This window comes from Vipera ursinii (assembly GCF_947247035.1).
Source record: "Vipera ursinii genome assembly, chromosome: 14".
Lineage (NCBI taxonomy): Eukaryota > Metazoa > Chordata > Lepidosauria > Squamata > Viperidae > Vipera > Vipera ursinii.
In genome coordinates, this window is record NC_139527.1 from 3,322,347 (window position 1) to 3,343,292 (window position 20,946).

The window sequence follows — 20,946 nt, forward strand, 5'->3', positions numbered from 1 at the left end:
TTGCCCCCCCTAGACCTTGGGCTCTTGGCCTCTGGGAGAAGAACGTAATGTATGGATTGATTTGGCCGAACGTAATGTATGGATTGATTTGGCCCACCGGTGGTCCCTTGTCCAAAATATCCGTTGCTAAGCGAGACCAGCGGTTGAGGGAGCTTTGCCCCGTTTTACGACGTTTCTTGCCACGACGGTCAAATGAATCCCCTCAGTTGGTAAGCCAGCCAGGCGGTTGTTAAGTGAATCCGGATTCCCCCCTTGACTTTGCTTGTCAAGAGGTCACAAAAGGGGAATCACGTGACCCTGGGATGCTGCGACCGTCATAAATATGGACCACTTGCCAAATGCTCGAATTGGGATCACGTGACCATGGGGAAATGCCGCAAACGGTCGTAAGCGTGAGAAAGAGTCCAAGTTGCTTTTCCCAGTGTCGTCGTAACTCTGAACGGTCGCCGGATGAGCTGTTGTAAATTGAGGACTGTCTGTGCAGAGCTCGTCAGCGGGAGGCAATTGGGAAGAGAATGGAGGACACATCCCATAGGGCTCACCCGTTATGGGGCTTGCACGGAAGGCCGTGCTTCCTAGCGTGAAGAGGGTGTCCAAGCAAAAACATCCAGTGTTGAGATGTTTCCACCTTTCCATTTCTGTAGGAGGACAAGGGTGGGTCTTCACCACCAACCCGCTGAGCTTGCACGCCCTCAAATTCATCTTGTTTCTCGCTTGGCCTACCTCCTTCAACTCCACCCTCGCCAAAGCGAAGCCGCGGGAAGAAATGGAACACCAAACCGAGGGCGGTGTGGGTCACTGTGTGGTGGAAACACAATCAGAGTGAGGACCAGAATTTCTACAACGGGGACCACAGCATCAATGATCAATGGAAGGGGCAGGTCTACCTTTCAGACATTCCCCCTACCCCAGGCCACCGGTTATTCCGAGAAGTGATGGATGGAGGACCACCTGGAGAAGGTTGTCCCTTGGCGTGGGTTGGAGTAGAGGCAGGCGACGGAAATCCGCACGGGAGGGCCGCTACGCACGGCGCAAACTGTCGTAGCTGTCCACCGAGGTAGAACTGCTCCTGCTGCTACTCTCGTGGACGGCTTCTGCCTCCGCTACTCCGGCTTCGGCTGCTCTTGGCGTAACTACTCCAACTCCGGCTGCAGCTGGTCCTGTCGCTTGAGTAACTGCGGCTCCGGGCTGGAGAGTAACTGAGACAGCTGGACTCTGAGGAGTAAACGCTTGAGCTGCTGGGGGAGGAGGACGAAGGACTCGGTCTGTAGTAAGGGACGGGGCGCTTCCGGGCACTGGAGAGGAAAAATCGAGAGGGGTGGGGGGAAGAATCACCTCCAATGCTTCCTTTCTATCCTTTCTCTGCAAGTAGGACCCCCCCCCGTCCCTCCCCCCCAGGTGTTCCTGCTGCCTTGGTTTTGCTGAAACAAGGAAAAAATTGAAGTTGTGATTTGTGGGTTTGAGGGTTAGAAAGAGTAGGATGGGGAAGGAAGGCAATCATGCTGTGAGCTTAAAGAGAGAGGGTGAAATAGAAAGGCAGCTGCTGTTAGGAAGATCTGAAGCTGCTTCTTTGCAACTCTTCTCCTCTCCCTTCCTTTCCTTTCCTTTCCTTTCCTTTCCTTTCCTTTCCTTTCCTTTCCTTTCCTTTCCTTTCCTTTCCTTTCCTTTCCTTTCCTTTCCTTTCCTTTCCTTCCCTTTCCTTCTTTTCCTTTCCTTTCCTTTCCTTTCCTTTCCTTTCCTTTCCTTTCCTTTCCTTCCTTTCCTTTCCTTTCCTTTCCTTTCCTTTCCTTTCCTTTCCTTTCCTTTCCTTTCCTTTCCTCTCCTCTCCTCTCCTCTCCTCTCCTCTCCTCTCCTCTCCTCTCCTCTCCTCTCCTCTCCTCTCCTCTCCTCCCCTCCCCTCCCCTCCCCTCCCCTTTCCCTTTTCCTCTCCTCCTCCCTTCCCTTCTTTTATTCCACCTTTCTTTATGAGTGTGTAAACATCTTGTGACAGCTTTTATACCGGGAGCCTGGAAATCCAAGTGGCATATATAAGGTAAAGGTAAAGGTTCCCCCGCACATGCGTGCTAGTCGTTTCCGACTCTAGGAGCCGGTGCTCATCTCCGTTTCAAAGCCGAAGAGCCAGCGCTTGTCCAAGGACGTCTCCGAGGTCCTGTGGCCGGCATGACTAGACGCCAAAGACGCACGGAACGCTGTTACCTTCCCACCGGAGTGGTCCCTATTTTTCTACTTGCATTTTTACGTGCTTTCGAACTGCTAGGTTGGCAGAAGCTGGGACGCGTAACAGGCGCTCACTCTGTTATGCGGCACTCGGGATTCGACCCGCCAAACTGCCGACCTTCTGATCGACAAGCTCAGCGTCCTAACCCACTGAGCCACCGCGTCCCTTAAGTGGCATATAAACATACTCAATTTCTACTACTGCAGTACTATTATTAATTTGAGGGTGCAGTGCAAAGTGATTCCTAACATTTAAAACAATTAAAGCAACACAAGCAGGCACCATGGGGATGGCCCTGGGACGGGCTGTCGCTTGACTGCTAACTCCGTGATTCTTTCTCTCTTCCTTTTCTTGGGGGCAGACGAATAAAACCCCACTGATGTCTCTTTCCACCGAAATGCTCTTTTATTGCCCCTTGAAGTTGCACAACAAACTTGCAAAACGGGTCAGGAGGAGCTTAAAATTGCCGGGGGGGGGAATATTTAAAGACACCCCTCCTCACCTGGTTATCCGCCGGGCTTCCAAGTGGCTAGGAGAATCTCTCCGACGCTTCCTCATGGGGGAATAGCATCCTTTGCGCCGCCGGCGGTCCTGATGCCTGTGGGACTCCTTCCCACTGGAGCCATAACTGTGATCTGGTTCACGACCTCTGAGAAAAGAAATTTCCAGGAAGGTGAGGGTCTGTCTCGAGGAGGGGGTCTGGAATCAAGGCTGCTGAGCCCAGAGTGTGCGGATCTCGCCCTAAGAGGCTCTCCTTGCTTAGGGCATCCTCTGAATGGGATTCCTCTTCGGCTTACAACAGTCCAGGATTGAAATCAGGAAGGCGGGGGGAGGGTCCCAGGGCACCGGGGTGGATTTCCAGTAAGCGGTCAGCAAGGGGGGGTGGGTGTCGGGGTGTTTAGACCTACCTGCCAGCCCTGTACCGAGAATAGCTGGGGCTGCGTTGGGATCTTGAATTTCTGCTTCCATCTGTTCTCTTGCAGGATTGGAGGGAGGAACTAGGAAAGAGAAGAGAGATTTAAAAGAGCATGGGAAAAAGCAGGGATTTGCTTCTGGTCCCCTCCCTCCCTTCCTTCCTTCCTTCCTTCCTTCCTTCCTTCCTTCCTTCCTTCCTTCCTTCCTTCCTTCCATCCTCCCTCTTTCCTCCCTCTCTCCCTTCCTTCATTACACCCTCCCTCTCTCCTTCCTTCCTTCCTTCCTTCCTTCCTTCCTTCCTTCCTTCCTTCCTCTTTCCTCCCTCTCTCCCTTCCTTCATTACACCCTCCCTCTCTCCTTCCTTCCTTCCTTCCTTCCTTCCTTCCTTCCTTCCTTCCTTCCTTCCTTCCTTCCTTCCTTCCTTCCTTCCTTCCATCTCCCTCCCTCCCTCCCTCCCTCTTTCTCCATCCATCTCTTTTTTTCTTTCTCACCTCCCTCCCTGCCACCCAGTGTTTGAAATGCTTTTATCACTAATTATTGCTAATGTGCTATTTATACACAAATGACACAATAGGAGCAGCAACAGTGGGGCAACCCATTAGGTAATTAAGGATAATATCATCCTGAACAGAAATGGAAAATCTGGCTTATCAGGAATAAGAGAAATATCGATGTTTTGTGCTTCCCAGTCTCTTTTCCTTGGCTTCTCCTGCAACTTAAGGCGAGTAAACAAAGTGGAAAACCTCTAGAACTAATCTCTTGAGCACTGTCTCTTGTATATCTGTTTATTCCTCCCCCGAGGACCCAGGACTGTAAGAAAGAAAGCAAACTTTGAATAACAGAATAACGGAGCAGAATAACAGAATGGGAAGGGACCCTGGAGGTCTTCTAGTCCAGCCCTCTGCTCCGGCAGAAACCCTGTACAGAATAACAGAATTGGAAGGGACCCTGGAGGTCCTCTAGTCCAGCCCCCTGCTCCGGCAGAGACCCTGTACAGAATAACCGAGTGGGAAGGGACCCTGGAGGTCTTCTAGTCCAGCCCTCTGCTCCGGTAGAGACCCTGTACAGAATGACAGAATTGGAAGGGACCCTGGAGGTCTTCTAGTCCAGCCCCCTGCTCCGGCAGAGACCCTGTACAGAATAACAGAATTGGAAGGGACCCTGGAGGTCCTCTAGTCCAGCCCTCTGCTCCGGCAGAGACCCTGTACAGAATAACAGAATGGGAAGGGACCCTGGAGGTCCTCTAGTCCAGCCCTCTGCTCTGCCAGGAGACCCTGGAGGTTGACGACCGCTCACCTTGATTTTGATGAACAACAAGACGGGCTTGGTGAAGATCTCCGTCCCAGCTTGTGATGCAAAGGTTCAGAGTCCAGAGAGGACCTGCTGGAAGGAGATTCATTTCGAAGACATGGCTGAGGTGGAGAACTGGAAAACGGTGGCAAGAGAACGCTGGCCTTCTTTTCTCCAAGAGGCTCAAGAGACGGCCAAGACTCTCCGCTGAAAAAGGAGAAGTTTTCCAGAAAGGAGAGTGATTCTAGAGGGCTGTGGGGGGAAAAGTACATCTTTTACAAGACACACAGCTCCCCCCCCAACAGAAAGAAGTCCATCTCCTATTTCAGGCGGCTTTGGAACTGGTCTTCTCTGGGGTTGCAGAAAGTATCTCCGGAAGTCAAAGCTGACACCGGCCAGAGCACAGAGAAACTCAAAGAAGCAGTGTGCAAGATCGGAAGAAGTGGACAGATAGCGACAGCAATAGCCCTTAGACTTATGTACCGCTTCACAGTGCTTTACAGCCCTCTCTAAGCGGTTTACAGAGTCAGCATGTTGCCCCCAACAATCTGGGTCCTCATCTTACCGACCTTGGAAGGAGGGAAGGCTGAGTCAACCGTGAACCGGTCAGGATCAAACTGCCGGCAGCCGGCAGTCAGCAGAATTACCCTGTAATTCTGCATTCTAACCACTGCGCCAGAGCTGGTCAGCATCGAACTCCTGGCGGTGGGCAGAGTTTGCCTATAATACTGCATTCTAACCACTAGGAGGGAGGGAGGGAAGGAAGGAAGGAAGGAAGGAAGGAAGGAAGGAAGGAAGGAAGGAAGGAAGGAAAGGAAGGAAGGAAGGAAGGAAGGAAGGAAGGAAGGAAGGAAGGAAGGAAGGAGGAAGGAAGGAAGGAAGGAAGGAAGGGCAATAGTGCTTAGACTTATAGGACGCTTCACAGTACTTTACAGCCCTCTGTAAATGGTTTACAGAGTCATCAACCTGCCTCCAACAATCTGGGTCCTCATTTTACCTACCTCGGAGGGAGGGAAGGCTAAGTCAACCATGAACCGATCAGTATCAAACTGCCGGCAGCCGGCAGTCAGCAGAATTACCCTGTAATTCTGCATTCTAACCACTGCGCCAGAGTCGGACACGACTGAATGGATCACATCATCATCACCTCCCGAAGAAGACGACTCAGGGCTTTTTTTGTCCTAGAACGCCCAGAACGGAGTTCCAGCACCTTTTTAGGATGGAACCTTGTAGGGTAGGCAAGGCGGGTTACAAAAAAAGCCACTGAGAAGACGACTTACTTTTGATCTTTGCACAGATGCCTGGGGGATGGGTTTTGTTCTTCCAATGCCGGCCCTTTGGACTGGGAGCGATAGCTGTGCAGTGAATTCCCCGAATCCGGGCTGCTGACGCTGCTGGCTTTCCCTGAAGAGAAGGCCTGGCCGAAGCCACGGTGGGCTTCCCTCTTGGTTTCTTGGCTGCCTTTTGACCTGGATGTGCTCGTCTGAACGGATGGGGGTGAAGACGTTGCGTTGCCCGAGTCATAGTCGTGGCCGTCTCCGTTCTCTTGGTTTCGGATCCCCAACTGGCCCGTTGCTTTTTTAAAGAGGCCAGCCGCAGACCCGGAATTTGAGATCTGTAAGCAAAGAGAGGCATGTTTGGCCAGGGTTTAACTGACTTCACCACAAAAGGAACAGAAAAATCCCCCCCCCACCGCCCCACATTTTTTGGGTGGTGTATGTAAGATGTTGGGTTCTTTTTACTTGCTTCTCAAATTCACCCTTTTGGTTCTGATGTTTTTATTCTCGTTTAGCATTAGGATTCAGTCTGCAGTCAAAGGCCAGGAAGGACGAAAGTTGAAAGAAAGAAAGAAAGAAAGAAAGAAAGAAAGAAAGAAAGAAAGAAAGAAAGAAAAAGAAAGAAAGAAAGAAAGAAAGAAAGAAAGAAAGAAAGAAAGAAAGAAAGAAAGAAAGAAAGCAGGAAGGAAGAAGAAAGAAAGAAAGAAAGAAGGAAGAAAGAAAGAAAGAAAGAAAGAAAGAAAGAAGAAAGAAGGAAGAAAGAAAGAAAGAAAGAAAGAAGGAAGAAAGAAGAAAGAAAGAAAGAGGAGGAAGGAAGAAAGAAAGAAAGAAAGAGGGAGGGAGGGAGGAAGGAAGGAAGGAAGAAAGAAAGAAAGAAAGAAAGAAAGAAAGAAAGAAAGAAAGAAAGAAAAGTTTGAACTCAAATCGCATCTTACTAAAAGAAATGCACGAGTCGCTGTCTTTTTCTCTCTCTCTCTCCCAGATATAACTGAGAGGTTTTTCAATCATGCAAAGAATACTAACAGCATGCGGTCCATGTTGTCAGAAAGGTGTCACTGTGTAGTTTTGTTTTTTTTATAATGCAGAGATCAAAGGAGCTTAGGAAAATTTAAGAAAAAACCCTAAACAAACCATAAGAAAGAAAAAGAAGGAATAAAAATAGATGGTTACAGGGGAGTAAAAAATAATAATAAAAAAAGACATCCAGTTTTAGAAATCAGACAAAAGGCTGTAAAAATCCATCCAATCCAATTTGGGTATTTCTGTTGTTCTACTGAACTGAACTGCTTCTGCTGGAATTAATCCTGGTTAAGCTGTAGCCCAGTTTGCTGGCTCTGCATTCTGTCAGCCCGCCCAGATAGACAGGTCAGGAAATCCTCAACTTAAAAACAGTTGACTGACTGACCGTTTGAAGTTGCAACAGCGCTGGAAAAAAAAGTGAATTACGACCGGGTTTTTTTCCCCACACTTAATGACCGTGTCCGCATCTCCAGGGTCACTCAATCAAAATTTGGATGCTTGGCAATCGACTCGTATTTATGACGGTTGCAGCGTCCCGGCTGACGCGATCCCCTTTTGCAACCTTCCGACAAGCGAAGTCAATGGGGAAAGCCAGATTCACTTAACAAACTGACTTAACAAATGGTGGCCAGATTATTATTATTATAACAGAACCTTGAAATCTTGGGAGAGATTCTGTCTCTGCTATTCTTACCTCCAAGGTAGAGTGTAAAGGGAGCGGTCCCGAGGGACAGGTGGAAAGATGTAGTCCAGACTCGCAAGAGGGAACGGGTCTTTCCCCAGGGAAAAATTCAGTTTGGAGTCAGAAGGAAGGCGAGGGTGGAACCTCACCAGCCATTGCCAGGTCGCTGAGCTTGTCGATCAGAAGGTCGGCAGTTTGGCGGGTCGAATCCCGAGTGCCACGTAACAGAGCGAGCGCCTGTTACTCGTCCCAGCTTCTGCCAACCTAGCAGTTCGAAAGCACGGAAAAATGCAACTAGAAAAATAGGGACCACTCCGGTGGGAAGGTAACAGCGTTCCGTGCGCCTTTGGCGTCCAGTCATGCCGGCCACATGACCACGGAGACGTCCTCGGACAAGCGCTGGCTCTTCGGCTTTGAAACGGAGATGAGCACCGGCCCCTAGAGTCGGAAACGACTAGCACGCATGTGCGGGGGAACCTTTACCTTTTACTATAGACAAGTGATTTTCTGGCAAGATTCCTCTCTGAAGTGCTCACAAATATTATTTTTTTAATATCATAAGTAAAAACAGAGAGAGAAGGAGAGGAAGAGTAGGAGAGAGAGAGAGAGAGAGAAAGAAAGAGAAAGGGGGGGAGGAATAAGGAAAACCAAAGATACTGAAAACGGAGAGTTGCTCTAGAGAAAGAAGGCAGACATGAATGGCTGTGTGCAATCCCCCTTGTAGAATATTTCTGCGTGGCCTCTAATAATTAATATCCTGACAGCTTGCGGTTAGCATTCACTTACCAAGCAAGAAATCCTCCTTTAGTAGGTAAGGTGTAAAAAAAAGGGAAGATTGGGGAACGTAAGTCCATGGTTAGAGTTTTAAATTACAAGAGAGATTTTTTTTTTAAAAAAAAGAATGAAAACCAAATTTCAACCCCTCTCTCTTTCTCTCTCTCTCTCTCTCTCTCCCTCTCTCTCTCTCTCGCTCTTTCTCTCTTCCAATCCTGTATTTGCTTTTTTATTTTATTTTTTAATGTTCCATGCTCTTTTTTTTTTTAAATCCTCTTTTCTCAAATCCCTCCCATCTGATTGATCCCAGGTTCAGGATCCTGGTCCACAGAAAAGGCAAAAAAATTTTTTAAAATAAAATAAAATAGAAATTCCCAGGAAATCAAAGATTTGAAAACACAACAAAGCAACACGAGAAAAAAAAGGCAGGGTTTGCTGTGCGGGAGAAAGACCTAAATCTTGGTTTTAGGAGGCGAGCAGAATTTTGCCAGCTCTTGAGGTCTTTAACAAGCAGAAATGCAAACTTTATATCAACTGAATCTGTGGCTCTCAAAACCTTTTCTTCACTCCCCACCTCCTACCCTTAAATATAGGTCGTCCTCAATTTACAACCATAACTGAGCACCAAATTTATGTTGCTAAGTGAGAAATACGTTGAGTTTTGCCCCATTTTACGACTTCTCTTGCCACATTTGTTAAGTGAATCGCTGCAGGTCTTAAAATTAGCAAGACGGTTGTTAAACGACTCTGGTTTCCCCACTGGTTGCAGAAGGGGATTGCGTGACCCAGAGGCTTGCCACAACGGTCATAAGTGTGAAAAACGGTCATGAGTGACTTTTTTCAGTGCTGTTGCAACTTCGAAGTGTTGTAAGTCAAGGACCACCTGTGCTTTTTTATGGCTACGGACCCCCCCCCCTCCAGACTTAGCTCAAGATTTATATCATAACATTTTTCCAAACTTCCCGGACTCCTGCAATAACACTGCAGCCCCCCCAGTTGAGAACCACTGAACTAAATATCTTTTACTGCCAGCAGTTATTAATATCATTGTATCCTCCTCATCCTCTTCCTCCTCCTCCTCCTCCTCTCCGCAAACCTACACTCCCTTCTAGCATTGATGATGTTACCTAGTTGGGTAATGAAATGTCTGCAAAAAAAAAAATCAAGTTCAGAGAGCACCAAGGTCCCCACAGTTGAACCCTGAGCTACAGAAATTATTTTCTAAGAACTCTAGTACCCACCTACTAGGAGATTGGGTTACCCACCCTTTTAATTACTTAAAATGCCCTGGATATGCCATCACCCTATGGCCAGATTCCCACCCACCGAAACAGGTTGCCTTTTTGGGGTTTTTTTTTACAAAATCTTGGCAGGAGATGGTGTTAGAGCATGGCAGGCAACTGTTTCCACACCTTCCTGCCCCTAGGCTAAATACACCTCAATAAATTAAAATATTTATTTAATTTAATTTAATTTAATTTAATAATATTTCTATACCGCCCTTCTCCCTGAGGACTCAGGGCGGTTCACAGGGCAAGAATAAAATACAAAATTACAAATATTAAAAAGAAATTAAATAATTGCCCGATTTTAAAACAATTGATATATTACAATTATAAAACCCCAAAGATAATATTAAGAATACAAAAATAAAAAACCCCACCAATCCCCCATCAGGCTAGGCCGGCTTGTGCAAACAAAAACGTCTTGAGATCGCGACGAAAGGAGCGAAGATCGGGCGCCATCCGGAGCTCTACCGGTAACTGATTCCATAGTTCCGGATCGCCCACAGAGAAGGATCTCCCCCTGATATTCATCAATCCAAACGTTCGTTCATACCAATCAATTGAAACGTGTCGACCGATTAAAATATTCATTCATGCCCACCGATGAAAGCTTCTATGCCAATCGATGAAAATATTCATATCAATCAAAACGTTCATTCATATCGATCTGTTAAAGCATGCGTAATCAATGAAAACATTCACATCAATCAATCAATATGTTCATTTCACACCAGTCAATGAAAACATGCTAAGCTTGTAAGCCGCCCTGAGTCTTTGGAGAAGGGCGGGATATAAATGTAATAAAAATAAAATAAATAAATAAATATCAATCCATTAAAATATTCCTTCATGTCAAAGCCATTAAAATATTCCTTCATTTAGCGTGGGTTTGGGTATTGGTCCTGGAGCTGAAAGTTATACCTATGCAAGCCTCAAGGCATTTCTACCCATTCATTCATTCATTCATTCATTCATTCATTCATTCATTCATTCATCCCTTCGTTCTTTCAAAGAACAAATGCTACGAATTCAACAAACGTAGAGGCTGCATCGATTGATACGTTGACGTGGTAACCCCATGCAGATTTTTCCTTCTCGTACGAGAAGACTTTCCCCTTGTTCTGATTTTAGGATGGGGCTGTAAGACTGCACGCGCTTCTCAGAGACCGCGAGGGATTAATTTCGCTAAGGAAGCAGGGGGAAACCCAGGCGGAGAAGACAAACCAGCAGTCTCCGATTTTCAGCATTCCGCTTTTAATTTGCACGGAACTTTTTGCTCGAGAAGCGACAGATCGGAAGCTGAGTGCTCAAGCATCCTCACGGTGAGGTTTTCAATTAAGCTGGAGAAGATGCTTTACTGGGCATCGAATGGGCCTTTGGAGAAGGAAAGATAAATTTGTGGACTGAACCAGGTGGGACCAGCCTTCTCAGTGTTCAACAGCATCCCCCTGTCTCCAATGCAGTGTTTTTCAACCTTGGCAATTGAAGATACGCGGACTTCCCTTCCCAGAATTCCCCAGCCAGCCACGCTTACGACTTACAACCATTCATTTAATCTGCTCAAAGTTACAATGGCACTGGGGGGGGGGAGCCAATTAGCACTGTTTTTCACCCTTACAACTGCTTGCAGCCTCCCGCGGTCACAGGATGAAAATTCGGACCCTTGGCAACCGACTCATATATATACGACGGTTGCAGTGTCCTCTGTGTGTGTGTGTGTGCGTGTGTGTGTGTGTGTCCTGTGATCCCCTTTTGCAACCTTCTGCCAAGCAAAATCCACGGGGAAGCCAAGTTCACTGAACAAGCGTGTTGTCGACTGAACCGCTGCAGGGATTCGCTGATCAGCTGTGGCGAGAATGGTCGTAAAATGGAGGCAGAACTCATTTAGCCACTGGAAACTGTGGACTGTTTAAAGAATACGAAAGAATACTGGTAGTTTGGACTGAGTCGCCTTGCGTGAGGACATTTGTGTCGTGGTCGACAAAGTCAAACGGGCAGCGGGGACTGATTGAAGCTCTGTTCTTTTAAAGACTTGTCTCGTTTATTTTTAATTAACTCAGAAGTTCTACCTTGGCCTGCAAACTTATCGGGACGATACGGTGAAAGCTGGAATGATAATAAAGACCTCCGATCAAACTTGGCTTTTTAAGAGCTTAAGGGACATATTCATGCTGTTTTCTTGGCTGCAAGATGGAAGTGATCTGTCACTATTTTCTTGTTGATTTTCTTTTCTTTTCTTTTCTTCTGAAAAAACTTTGTAGTTAAGCCAACAGCTCCAACATTTTCTGCTCAGCTCCCATCCAAATACTGACCGGAGCTGACCCTGTATAGCTTCCAAGTTCAGACAAAGACATTTTTCATCACCTGCTGAGATCAGAGTAATACTTAAACCAACAAGCACAAGCTAAAGTTTAGCAGTTTAGTCTACATTTTTGGTCCTATAAAAATGGGAAAACCATCAGGTTGACTCCAAGAGAGAGAGAGAGAAAAAAATAATCCTAAAATCCCAATGAAGGCAAAATCAGGCCAAATTTGCAAAATGCAAATTTCTGAGAATTCTTCGTGAAAGGGTTTGGTCTAGTCATTAAAGCACCGGGTTAGAAAGCAGGAGACTGTGAGTTCTAGTCCTGCCCTTAGCCATGAAATGCCAACTGGGTGACTTTGGGCCAATCACCAGGAGACAGTGAGTTCTAGTTCCATCTTAGGCACGAAAGCCAGCTGGGTGACTCTGGGCCAATCGCCAGGAGACGGTGAGTTTTAGTCCCACCTCAGGCATCAAAGCTAGCTGGGTGACTTTGGGCCAATCACCAGGAGACCGGGAGTTCTAGTCCTGCCTTAAGCATGAAAGCTAGCTGGGTGACTCTGGGCCAATCCCTTTCTCAGCCTAACCCCACCTCTCCCAGAGTTGTTAGGGGGAAAATAAGGAGGAGGCGTGTTGGATACATTCATGGCCTCGAATTATTGGTCAAAATAATAGCAGTAGCATATAAAAAATAAGCCAGGCAAAAAGGAGAGAAAAACATTAAGCCACGTTTGAGCCATGTTTACCTCTCCTTTGGTCTTAAGTGGGAAAATCTTGCAGACACACAAGCTGGGTTGTCTCTGTTGCAGAAGCGATTTGTGGAGCGAACCAAAGATTTCTCTAAACCAGGAACGGATGACATTTTGGGGTGTATAAAATCCCACTGAAGCCTTGCCATCTATGGAGGAATGTCCAGTGTCCTTGGCTGGTGGAAGACAGGAGTAAGCCCTCTCTCACAGACACACCCTCCTTTCTTCTTGGATGCTCATCTACTATCCCTTTGCACCTATGAGTTTGGCCAATGCCGCTCACAACAGGGAAGTTGAGTTTGAAGGCAGCCAAGGCTGCTCCACTTTTTTCCTGCGCTGTCCTCTTCCTCCCCCACCCCCTGCCTCCAACACTCATACACTTTGTGCTGCAATTACATTCACGGAAATGTTTCTTTTTATAGGTTTAATCTTTTACGCCTCCAAAGATTGAGAGAAAGGGTGCAGAAGAGAGACGGCAGGGAATCAAGTCAGCGAGCAGAAAAGGTACATAAAAACACGTCTCATCAAATATCAAAGCTAGAGGCCCATACTTTCATAAATGCCTCCTCTTTATCATTCGTGGTCGAGAGCGTAAGCAATCTGTCCTCTGGGTCTCTCCCCCACGTGGCCAGCCCCATCTTCCCTTCCCCACTTCCACCAGGTGGGCAGACAAACAGAAGTTGTTTTCCAGAAAGAAGCTGATTGGCCTCTGACTAAAATGAAGGAGCCTTCAACATGTCGCGACGTAGCACACAAATCTAAACTAAGGAGATTTTAGCGGATAGGGGGTACTTACAAGTTCACCCGTGGAGAGAAAGTAATTGTTCTGCAGGGTGCAGCCCAGGAGGGGGCTCCCAGCCAACTCTCCTGCTTCGTTGGAGTGAGAAGTCCTCTTTGACGCATGCCGTGATCGGCCGGGTCTCCCTTTGCCGCCTTCATCTTGGAATCTGCTTCTCAGCCTATGTCTGTCAAAATAAAGTTTGCTCTCTTCAGAATAGAATAGAGTAGAGTAGAGTAGAATGGAATAGAATAAGAGCAGAATAGAATAGAATAACAGAGTTGGAAGGGACTTTGGAGGTCTTCTAGACCAACCCCCTGCTCAGGCAAATGGTTGCCCAATCTCTTCTTAAAAACCTCCAGTGATGGAGCACCCACAACTTCTGTAGACAAGTCGTTCACTGTTTTCACAGTCAGGAAATTTCTCCTTGGTTCTAGGTTGCTTCCCTCCTTGATTAGTTTCCATCCATTGCTTCTTGTCCTGCCTTCAGGCACTTTGGAGAATAGCTTGACTCCCTCTTCTTTGGGGCAGCCCCTGAGATACTCGAAGACTGCTATCATGTCCCCCCTCATCCTTCTCTTCATTAAACTAGACATACCCAGTTCCAACAACCATGCTTTATGTGTTTTAGCCTCCAACCCCCTGATCATCTTTGTTGCTCTTCTCTGCACTCTTTCTAGAGTCTCAACTAAGGATGACATGATAGCAGCATTTCAATATCTAAGAAGCTTCCAGAGAGAGAAGGCAAAGCACCCGAAGGCGGGACAAGAAGCAACCGATGGAAACTCATCAAGGAGAGAAGCAACCTGGAATTAAGGAGAAACTTCCTGACAGTGAGAACAGTCAATCAGTGGAACGGCTTCCCTCCACAAATTGTGGGTGCTCCACCACTGGAGGTTTCTGAGAAGAGATTGTACAGCCCTTTGTCCAGAATGTGTCTCCTGCATGAACAATGGGTTGGACTAGAAGACCTCCAAGGTCCCTTCCAACTCTGTTATTCTATAATTCTGTTAATAATGGGGAAATTTCAATAAAGTGCCATTTCTTCTGAGGTCCCAAGTCCTTGTCTGAGATCCTGAAGGAGATATTAATGTCTACAGTTTGTCAGCATTTTTTGGCTAGCTCAGTCTTGGTTAAATTCTCCTAGTAAGTTGACATGGAATGGCTAATGCTGAATTATATTTATTGTGACACCAAAATAGGAAACATTTCCAAGTGAGGATTGTCTTCTGGTGGTTACAGCTGCCACCTTCCCCTATTATTAACATTTTCAGCAATATTGCCCCCGGAATCTGTCATTCCCAATGGATCTTCCATTCGTCCGGTGAGATTGTTGTCTCATGTGAGTTGTAGTTTTATTTTTATTTTTCTTTTCTTTTTTTTTTTAAAAAAAGCATCATTGCACAAGACAGTGACAGAGCCCCCAGATCAAAAGTGACAACCATTGTTGACACGGCGGGCTTTGCTTGGAAGGTCAATTTAGCATTAAAATAGGACTCTCCGTGGATCTTGAGTCAGTTCAGGTATTTTTTAACGCTATTCAGGATATTTGGGAAAGGATATTTTTCCTTCTCCCTCAATAATTCTTTTTTTGTGAAAGTTCTTCCTTTCATCTCTGTTCATCTACTTCCCACACAGTGGTTAAACTTGGTGGAGCAGTGGGCTAACGCCTCCTTAAGTAACACCAGCTGCCTGTAATCAGTGCAGGTTGGAGTCCCACCAGGCTCAAGGTTGACTCAGCCTTCCATCCTTCCGAGGTAGGTAAAATGAGGACCCAGATTGTTGGGGGCAATTAAGCTGACTTTGTAATAATGCCGCTTGGGGTGTGTGTGTGTGAAAGCCCTAATAAGCAGGCATATACATAGAATGAAGGCTACTGCTAAGCTTGTAAGCCGCCCTGAGTCTTCGGAGAAGGGCGGGGATATACCGTAAATGGAATTAAAAATAAATAAAAAAAATAAAATAAAACTAAACAAAGTTCTCTTAGCAGGAGCTGACGTTGCACAAGAAGGAGAATGAACTTAAGAGAATTTCAGAAAACTCGAAGATGGCTTACCGGCTTCGACAGCTCTCCGAGTGAGAATTGGCGCTGCCTGAACTCAAACGGCAACGATGGCGTCTGGATTTCTCTGGACGGCTACGCGAGCTTTTGAGAGGAGAAAGCCAATGGAATAAAGGTCACGCATCCTCCTCGGGAACAAAGAGAAGGAATTGGACATTTTGGGCTCATGGATCTCTTAACCTTAAAGGCAATCGATGGATCGTGGTGAGGAATTGCTCAAGGTGAAATACACAGAGCTCTGGGTGGACCAAACAGAGTCTCCTAAAAACTCAACCCGCCCAACTCGCCCATCGTGGGCGCCTGGAAAGACAGGTGCCGTTTAGCCACCAGAACCGGCCTAGGCCCAGCCAGCGTCTCTCAACTTACCGCTTTTTGTGTTTCTTCCCCTCCTTCCTTTTTCTCTTGGGGCTGGATGAACTAAATAAGAAACAGACTGATTACTTGGCTGCTGTTCATCTCTCAAGAGGCTCCTAGAGCAGGCAAATCTGTCCGAAACATAATTCAGCTTATTCCTTGAGCCACTGTCAAGAAATCAGGAGTCCAGGCAGTTCAACCGAATCCAGGTTTATGGTATGTTAATACTCGCTATAGGTAGTCCTATAGAAAACAGCCAAGCTCAGAGACCACCAAGGATCCCACAGTCCTCCTCCTCCTCCTCCTCCTCCTCCTCCTCCTCCTCCTCCTCCTCCTCCTCCAACTCCACTCCTTTCTAGCACTGATGATGTTCCCTAGTTGGGTAATGAAATGTCTGTAAGAAAACCACACAGCTCAGAGAGCACCAAGGATCCCACAGTCCTCCTCTTCCTTCTTCTTCCTCCTATCTCCTCCTCCTCCTCCTCCTCCTCCTCCTCTCAAGCCCCACTCCCTCTAGCATTGATGATGTTCCCTAGTTGGGTCATGAAACATCTGCAAGAAAACCACACAGCTCAGGGGGCACCAAGGACTCCTCATTTCAGTCCTGAGCTGCAAACATTCTCCTTTATTTCAATATTCTTGGTTAATTAAGAAATGGTTCTATCATATGGGAAATTTTCATAGTGGGGCCTAGCTGTGAAGGGTCTCTGTAACATGTTCATTCTGGCAAACAGCTGCTCTGACTGAGCACTGGAAAAAGTACTTTATTCTGCGATTCTAGGTTTATATTGCTGAGGCAGGGGTCAAAGCCACCACTCTCCTTACCTGTGTCTTTTCTTCTTTGAAGACATCCTGCAAAACACACACACACACAAATACATGTAAACACACTGCAAACTAGGGAAAGAAAAAAAAATCAAGCCCAGGAAGATTTCGAGAGTCAGCGAATATTTTGATCAAAACAGGTTTGAAATACAGTAAGAGTAAAAAAGATGCTATTTCAAAAACCACAGAACCGCATATCAGGGTGGAACATGAAATCCTGACACACACACCCCGCTAAAAATAAGATTTTCAAAAAAATAGAGAGCAGAAGCAGACATGCCCCAGGGGGATACAAGTGGTCCTCAGCTTACGAGCAGGATGGACACCAGAATTTCTGTTGCTAAGCTTGATATTATTATTATTATTGCCTCTGGAATACCACATCTGCCCTTCGTTGCTGGCTTTCCAACATCAGAGCCCACAAATTATGTTAAACAAAGCAGATCCACATGGATCTATTCCAGGAAAAATAACATCCAGTGGAAAAAATGTACCTGTTTCTTTTCCTTTTCTTTGAACTCTTCTTTTTCTTCTTCTTCTTTGGAGGAGAAACACTGTAGGAGGGAGATCTAGGAAGAAGTTAACAGAAGTTAGGTTGATCTGATGAAGCCTGCCAGAGGAATCTGTAGCTTGAAGTAGGAGAGAAGAATCTAGTTAGTCTTTTTATTTTCTTATCAGAGTTTGTTGTATGTTAAAATACACACACAAACAAAAATTAAGAAAGGAAGGAAAGAAGGAAGGAAGGAAGGAGGGAGGGAGGGAGGGAAGAAAGGAAGGAAAGAAGGAGGGAGGGAACGAAGGAAGGAAAGAAGGAGGGAGGGAAGGAAGGAAGGAAGGAAGGAAGGAAGGAAGGAAGGAAGGAAAAATAGGGAGGAAGGAAAAATAGGAAGGAAGGAAGGAAGGAAGGAAGGAGGGAGGGAAGGAAGGAAGGAAGGAAGGAGGGAGGGAAGGAAGGAAGGAAGGAAGGAAGGAAGGAAGGAAGGAAGGAAGGAAGGAAGGAAGGAAGGAAGGAAGGAAGGAAAAATAGGGAGGGGCTGAGTTCTTTTGGGACTTTGACTATTTGGGACCACGGATCGATGGTCCTTCACTTACCTCCTTCTTTTCTTCCTTGCTGATTTTTTCTTCTTTTTCTTTCCCTTGGATGGAGGTGGGGAAGATTCAGCATCCCAAGATGGACTTTGGGAAAAAAGAAAATAATAATAATAATAATAATAATAATAATAATAATAATAATAATAATAATAATAACAACAACAACAACAACAACATAATAATAATAATAATAATAATAATAATAATAATAATAATAATAATAATAATAATAATAATAATGGCATTGACAAATTCGCCATTAGTCCATTGGAAAAGGCGGCCTTACTACGTTTAATTGCCACGTTCTGGGTAATTTAGTCATGCCTGAAATTAAGTGTCTCTTGGAAGGAGAAATTGCAGATATAATGAGGAAGTTACTGTATGTTAGCTCACTTAGCACTAAGTTTTCAAAGACACATTTATTGAGGTTAACAAGTCCGTAATAGATTTCTACATTTGGCTTACTTTCCCTAAGTATGTTTTTAAAACAAATTAGTCGCAATTCGATTTGGTTTGGGAGGGGGTGCATAGTTGGATGGCCATATAAGATTTTTTAGGAATAAATAAATCTCAAAAATGTATATTTAAGAGCTGTTGATGATTAAAAGCAGCGTATTCAATAGAAATTCATTAACAGGAACCCCATTACTTTTCCAGGGCTGTCTCTTTCTCTCTCTGTGTGTGTGGTGTGCAGATCATGAGAACGGTGTGTGGGTGACTTACAACCTCAGCTTGCAGCCATTTGTTAAGCAATCACTCAAAGTTGCAACGGCACTGGAAAAGCGACTTACAGCCCGTCCTCACACTTACGACCTACAAAGCAGTCTGATGATCACATGGACAAAAATGGACATGTCTGCTTGTGGGATAGAAAGGTAAGGACAGCCCTGAGCAGGTTTGTGGAACTGGTGTTAAGTGGGGTGATCAAAGATCACACAGGTAAATGCACCTGTCCCCCTTGGCAAGCCGCCCGGGAGACATTTTGTGAGTGCGCCCTCAATACCGAATGCGATTTATCAGCTCAGCTTCATGGCACGGCCTAATGATAGATGGAGCCGGAAAGCTGCAGGTGCTGTGCATCAAGGTAAAAACTCAACTTTTCATTATTATTATTATTATTTTTTCCAGAGGACAATTTCATTGGCTTTTGATGTCTCCGGGAACTGATCGGATTCTGATTCTTTCCGACGGCTCTCGAAGACCGTTTGAAAGAGGGGTGTGTGTGCAAAAAAGCATCTCCTTGGCCTCAAAGACAGAGATTTGAAGCAGACAGCGTCCGCTCTGTTCTCTCTCCCTGCTAGCAGATAACGAATAGACAAATAGACGGAACATCTCCTCAATTCTGGGATCGTTTTTTTTAAGCAAATCGGACCCTTTAAATCGCCTCCTTGATTTCCCGGGCTTGAAAGGGAAAAAAGATAGAGGGAGGGAAAGCAGAAAGAAAAAGAAAGGGAGCGAGGATGGAAAGAGAGAGAGATGATGAACTTGCCAAGGGATTTTTTTTTTAAAAAAAAAGTTTCCATCCGAGAAAGGTTTGATCTCTGGGAGATAAAAAAAAAGGAAGTGAACCCCAAATTGATCTTTCCCCGACTGCCTTCCCGTGATTGCTAGGTATTAGAGAGACTCGTGGTTTTTTGTTTTTTTTTACAGCTGTCAGAGCTGACCATCATGGGCCGAGGGTCAAGAAAGTCGAGATGTCCACCGTGACCCCGGGATCAAAGCCCCACCAGAGTCACGGCGGCCATCTTGACTTTCTGACCCTCCCTGCCAGCTGCCTGCTTGTATATTCTTTACGCAATGCTTGCTCGTTTCATCAAACCGCCTTGAATAAAAGACCGACAATCTGAAAAAGGGGGCATTTTCCTTGCTTGCTGAAAATCTGAAAATCAGAACTGAGCTAGTATTATACAACAGTCGTGGGAAAAGGTGACTTGCAAACTGGTCCTCGTGCTTACAACCAACGCCAGCATCCCCCATCATCATGGGATCAAAATTCAAAGCCTTGGCAACCGGCACATATTCATGACGGTTGCGAGGTCCTGGGTCTACGTGATTCCCATTTGTGACCTTCCGAGCGGGCAAAGTCGACGGGGGTAATCGCTTAATGACCATGTTAACAACCCGCAGTGATTCGCTTAACGTCCATGGTCATAAAACTCACTTAACCCCTTGGCTTAACAACAGAAATTTGAATCTCAGTTGTGCCTGTAAGTCAAGGAAACCTACAGTATACAAGATGGACTTAGGAAATGCAAGTTGCAGGAACTGGGGGTGTCTAGCTTAATGAAAAGAAGGACTGGGGTGACATGATAGAAACGTTCCAGTATTTGAGGGGCTGCCCCAAAGAAAAGGGGGCTCTATCTATTCTCCAAAACACCCGAAGGGAGGGCAAGAAGCAACGGATGGAAACTAATCAAGGAGAGAAGCAACCTGGAATTAAGGAGAAACTTCGTTACAGTGAGGATAATTAACCAGTGGAACTGCTTGCCACCAGAGGTTGTGGGCACTTCATCACTGGAGGCTTTTAGGAAGAGATTGGACAAACGTTAGTCTGGAATGGTATAGGGTTTCCTGCTTGAGCGGGGGGGCTGGACTAGAAGACCTCCAAGGTCCCTTCCAGCTTTACTCTGATTGACTGTTTGATAGGACTGCCTATCCATTGCAGTCCTCGGCTTAAATGCTGAGAATGGAGCAGGGGACTAAAGAGATTTGGGTTTAGGGCTGAGCATCGGCTCTCACCTGTGTGATTTTTGTGACTTGTTTTCCAGGCTGTTCTTCTGCCTCTCACAGCCGTGGACGTTGAGGGCTTCTCCAGCTGGGTCTGCCTCTTTGGAAGGGGTGACTTCTGTTGGAAGAGGCAGGCAGCTGCCGACATAAAATTGAAAGATGGACAATAACTTCTTCAAAATATGTTCTCAGGTGGCCCAGAGGTTGGAGTACCCTGGGCTAAGCTACCTCTTATCTAACTGGTCCCTAGACATCCTCTCCCCGCCCCCCCAGGTCATTCTCACATACCACCACCTTTTCTTGCAGCCTTTGCAGCCTGGCAGTGTTGTAAATAGCACCCTTTTCCTTTCAATTTTGCGGTGTTGTTTTGGCATCTGTAGCCCGCGCGCGCACACACACACACAGAGCCACAGAGAGACCCACACCGCTCCTTGACCTTTGGCGCTAATGATGCAATTGCCATAAATTAAAGAATAAACGAATCACAATGAATTAAAGGATAACGACCTGCCCTTTACACACACACACACACACACACACACACACACACACACACACACAGTCATCTGCCCGCAGTAGCGGCTTGCTCTGTCGA

The 20,946-nt window shown here is 46.1% G+C and overlaps 1 protein-coding gene across 1 annotated transcript; it reads right to left on the bottom strand.

The window, feature by feature from the left end:
* Positions 1–538: 538 nt before the first annotated feature.
* On the bottom strand, positions 539–20,605 carry SRRM4 (serine/arginine repetitive matrix 4; the record flags this gene model as incomplete). The annotated part of the gene is made up of 13 exons (XM_083373401.1): positions 539–798; positions 1,108–1,295; positions 2,721–2,867; positions 3,127–3,216; positions 4,430–4,630; positions 5,704–6,038; positions 15,348–15,420; positions 15,720–15,770; positions 16,533–16,559; positions 17,027–17,101; positions 17,625–17,708; positions 20,364–20,489; positions 20,580–20,605. 13 exons carry the CDS (start codon positions 20,603–20,605, stop codon positions 539–541), a joined length of 1,683 nt encoding a protein of 560 aa, XP_083229527.1.
* Between the last annotated feature and the right edge of the window lie 341 nt (positions 20,606–20,946).